This window comes from Charadrius vociferus, unplaced genomic scaffold (genome assembly GCF_000708025.1).
Source record: "Charadrius vociferus isolate BGI_N301 unplaced genomic scaffold, ASM70802v2 scaffold1284, whole genome shotgun sequence".
NCBI lineage: Eukaryota > Metazoa > Chordata > Aves > Charadriiformes > Charadriidae > Charadrius > Charadrius vociferus.
The window spans coordinates 280,997-283,988 of NW_009648060.1; the positions used below are offsets into that span (position 1 = coordinate 280,997).

At 62.6% G+C, this 2,992-nt stretch overlaps 1 protein-coding gene across 1 annotated transcript in view; it reads right to left on the minus strand.

Moving 5' to 3' along the window:
• The window catches only part of FMNL1 (formin-like 1), an 11,217-nt gene that overhangs the window by 1,552 nt on the left and 6,673 nt on the right, over positions 1–2,992 (minus strand). Inside the window, exons 12-18 of the mRNA XM_009883723.1 lie at positions 2,729–2,850; positions 2,034–2,236; positions 1,534–1,768; positions 1,365–1,433; positions 1,149–1,238; positions 491–620; positions 63–391 (exon numbers count right to left, since the gene is read on the minus strand). Of these exons, the coding sequence (XP_009882025.1) occupies positions 63–391; positions 491–620; positions 1,149–1,238; positions 1,365–1,433; positions 1,534–1,768; positions 2,034–2,236; positions 2,729–2,850 (1,178 nt within the window). The remainder of the gene's footprint in view (positions 1–62; positions 392–490; positions 621–1,148; positions 1,239–1,364; positions 1,434–1,533; positions 1,769–2,033; positions 2,237–2,728; positions 2,851–2,992) is intronic.

The window sequence follows — 2,992 nt, forward strand, 5'->3', positions numbered from 1 at the left end:
GGCTGGAGCCAGGCAGCGGCCCCCCATCGCCCACCGCCTCCTTCCAGCCTCTCCCACCTCACCATCCCTCTCCGTATCCCTCCCGGTTCTCCTGCTGGAGCCACATCCCACCTGGAAGCCTCTCCCATGGGGCAGAGGTCTGAGCAGAGGGCACCTCGGGGTGTCCCCAGGTAGGAATGGGGGGGCCCGATCCTGCCCCATGACCCCACACTGCCCCCAGCACCCACCTTGGCGGTTTTGCTGTCAGCCTGCAGCTTCTCCATCACCTCTGAAATGATCTTGAGGAAGTCCTTGAGCACAGGACTGTCGTCCTGCCGCATGAACTCCTTGCGGGTCAGCTCCATCCCCTGCTGCAGGCTCCGCACGTCCTGCAACACGCTGTCCAGGGAGACTGCGGGGAGGGTGAGCAGCGCCGGGGTCAGGGCAGGCTTGGAGAGCCCCCGCTGCAGCCTGCCGTGACCTCCCCCAGCCCGGTACCCGTGGGTGCTACCTGTGCCCGCCTTGTCGAGGAAGTGCAGCTCCGTGTGGAAGCCGGTCAGCTCAGGGTACTTCTCCGTGATCACCCGCACCAGGTAATGCAGCAGCGTTTGTTTGCGGTCTGTCGACTTCATCTCCAGGAGCTGGGAGAGAGCGGCGTCAGCCCCGGCCCGGATCCCACCGCTCCACCTCACTCCTGCTCAGGGCAGGCTCTGGTGACCCTCCATCCCCATGGCTGGATCCCATCTTCCCTCCATCCCCATAACTGGTCCCTGCATTCCTCCATCTCTCCATACCTGGTCTGTGCATCCTTCCAACCTAGTTCTTGTCCATCTCCATCCCTTTAGCACCTCCCCATGCCTCTCCAAACCCTATAGAAGGTCTCTTCATCCCTCTGTCCCCACAGCTGATTTCTGTGTCCTTCCATCCCCAAGGCTGGTCCTTGAATCCCTATAGCTGCTCCCCACGCCTCTCCAACCCTATAGATGGTCCCTGCACCCCTCCATCCCCCCACAGCCAAATCCCGTGTCCCTCCATCCCTATAGCTGGTCCTTGCACCCTTCCATCCCCACAGCAGGTTCCCATGCCCCTCCATCTCTACAGCCAGTCCCCGTCCCCCTCCATGCCCGAGGTGGTCCCCGGGCAGTGACAGTGGCCCACGCTGACCCTACCGCGTCGAGGCTCTGCAGGCGGAAGCCGTAGGCTGCCCCACGTTTGCTGCTGTTCATGTAGTTCCCGAAGGCCAAGACGAGACACAACGGCTCAGGGACACGGCCCGGCACAGATGGGGCACCCCGGGGGAGGCACAGTGCCTACACACACCCTGGCAGTGCCTGTCCCAGCCCGATGTCCCCCCCATCAGGGCCACCGCACCCCAAACACCTCACCTCAAGGATGTTGCGCAGTTTGGTGGAGGACTTGAGGGACATGGAGGCGGCGATGATGGCGTTGAGTTGCTGTGGGTGGGAGGAGAAGTGTGTGAGCCTCGCTGGAGGATGCCACCCCCTCGCATTCCCCACCCACCCACAGCCACCCCTTGTCCCCTCCAACACCCACCGGCATGAGCAGCTGGGCCGTGTCATTGAAGTTGCCCAGGAAGATCATGACATTCATGCGCTCGGCCAGGCGCGGGATCTTGCTGAAGCGGATCATGAACTGGTCCTCATCTGAGAGCTCCTCGGGCGGCTGCTGCTCCCGCTCAAACTTCCCGATGAGCGTCCGCTCGTACTCGGTGGGCAGAAAGCGCAGCAGCAGCTCCAGAAAGTCGAGGCTCAGAGCTTGCTGGTCATACCTGCGGGTCGTGGGAAGCCCCGAGCACAGTTAGACCCTGCAGCAGGTCCCTCAACACCCCCTGTCACCCATGGCTGGTTCCCATCTTCCCTCCAGCCCCATGGCTGGTCCCTGAGTCCCTCCTCTCTGAAACCGATCCTTGCATCCCTCCATCCCCACAGCTGGTGCCACCACTCCTCCAACCCCAGCACACCCCACACCATCCTGACCCCTCGTCGTAGCTGGGGTTGTACCTGACCTTCTCCCACCGAGGAGGGGACACTCACGTCTCAATGGCTGTGCAGATGTCCTGGATGCTGCGGCCGCCCTTGCGGAGGGTGATGGCCAGGTTCTTGGCTCGGTTGGACTCCATGAGGGTGACCTTGCTGGGAGCCTTCTGCGTGGCCTTCACCTTGAGGGCACTGATGTCCAAGCCAGGGCCCTGCGCCTTGGTCTTGAACTGCTCCTCAAAGTCACTCATGTCCAGCTCCTGCAGGGATACAGGGCTGAGGGCACGGTGGGGAGGTGACGCAGGACATCTGGGATGAGGATGGGGCCAGAGGACCAGGACAAGGAGGAGAGGAGTGAGAGGATGAAGGTGGAACAAGGGGATGAGGTCAAGTTGAAGGGGTGAGGATGGAGCAAGGGGACAAGGACATGGATGGGACAAGGGAACAGGGAGCGGGTAAGGAGGGCATGAGGGAACCAGAGGATGAAGATGAGGAAGAAGACATGGACAGGATGTGAGGATGAGAATGAAGCAAGGGGACAAGGATGGGGTGACAGGAGAAGGATGGCAGATCCCATGTTGTCCCCCTCCATGGCACCAAGGAGCTGGTCCAAGCTCCAGCTCCTCCAGCAGCCACGTGACAACATGGATGGGCGCGAGGTGGACACGGGGGCAACCTCAGCGCGGGTGCGGCATGGACTGGGGCACTGGCCCAGCCAAGCACCCTGCGCCCGCACCCCCCCATGTCCTCACCTGCAGCACCTTCTCGTCGTTGAGCTCGGTGAAGACAGTGCCATCGATCTGGCTTGGCTTCAGCGCCACCCAGTTGAAGACGGGCATGCGGAACTTGGTCTGGATCGGCTTCTTCACCTTCACTGTGGGGTGACGGGGAGGGGGGACACGTCACGGGGTGGGGGGTGGTGGTCCCAAACCCACATCAGGGTGTCCCCAACTCTCTCCTGGGGGACATCCCCACCATCCCGGAGCCACACTCACCTGAACCGCCAGCGGTGGGGG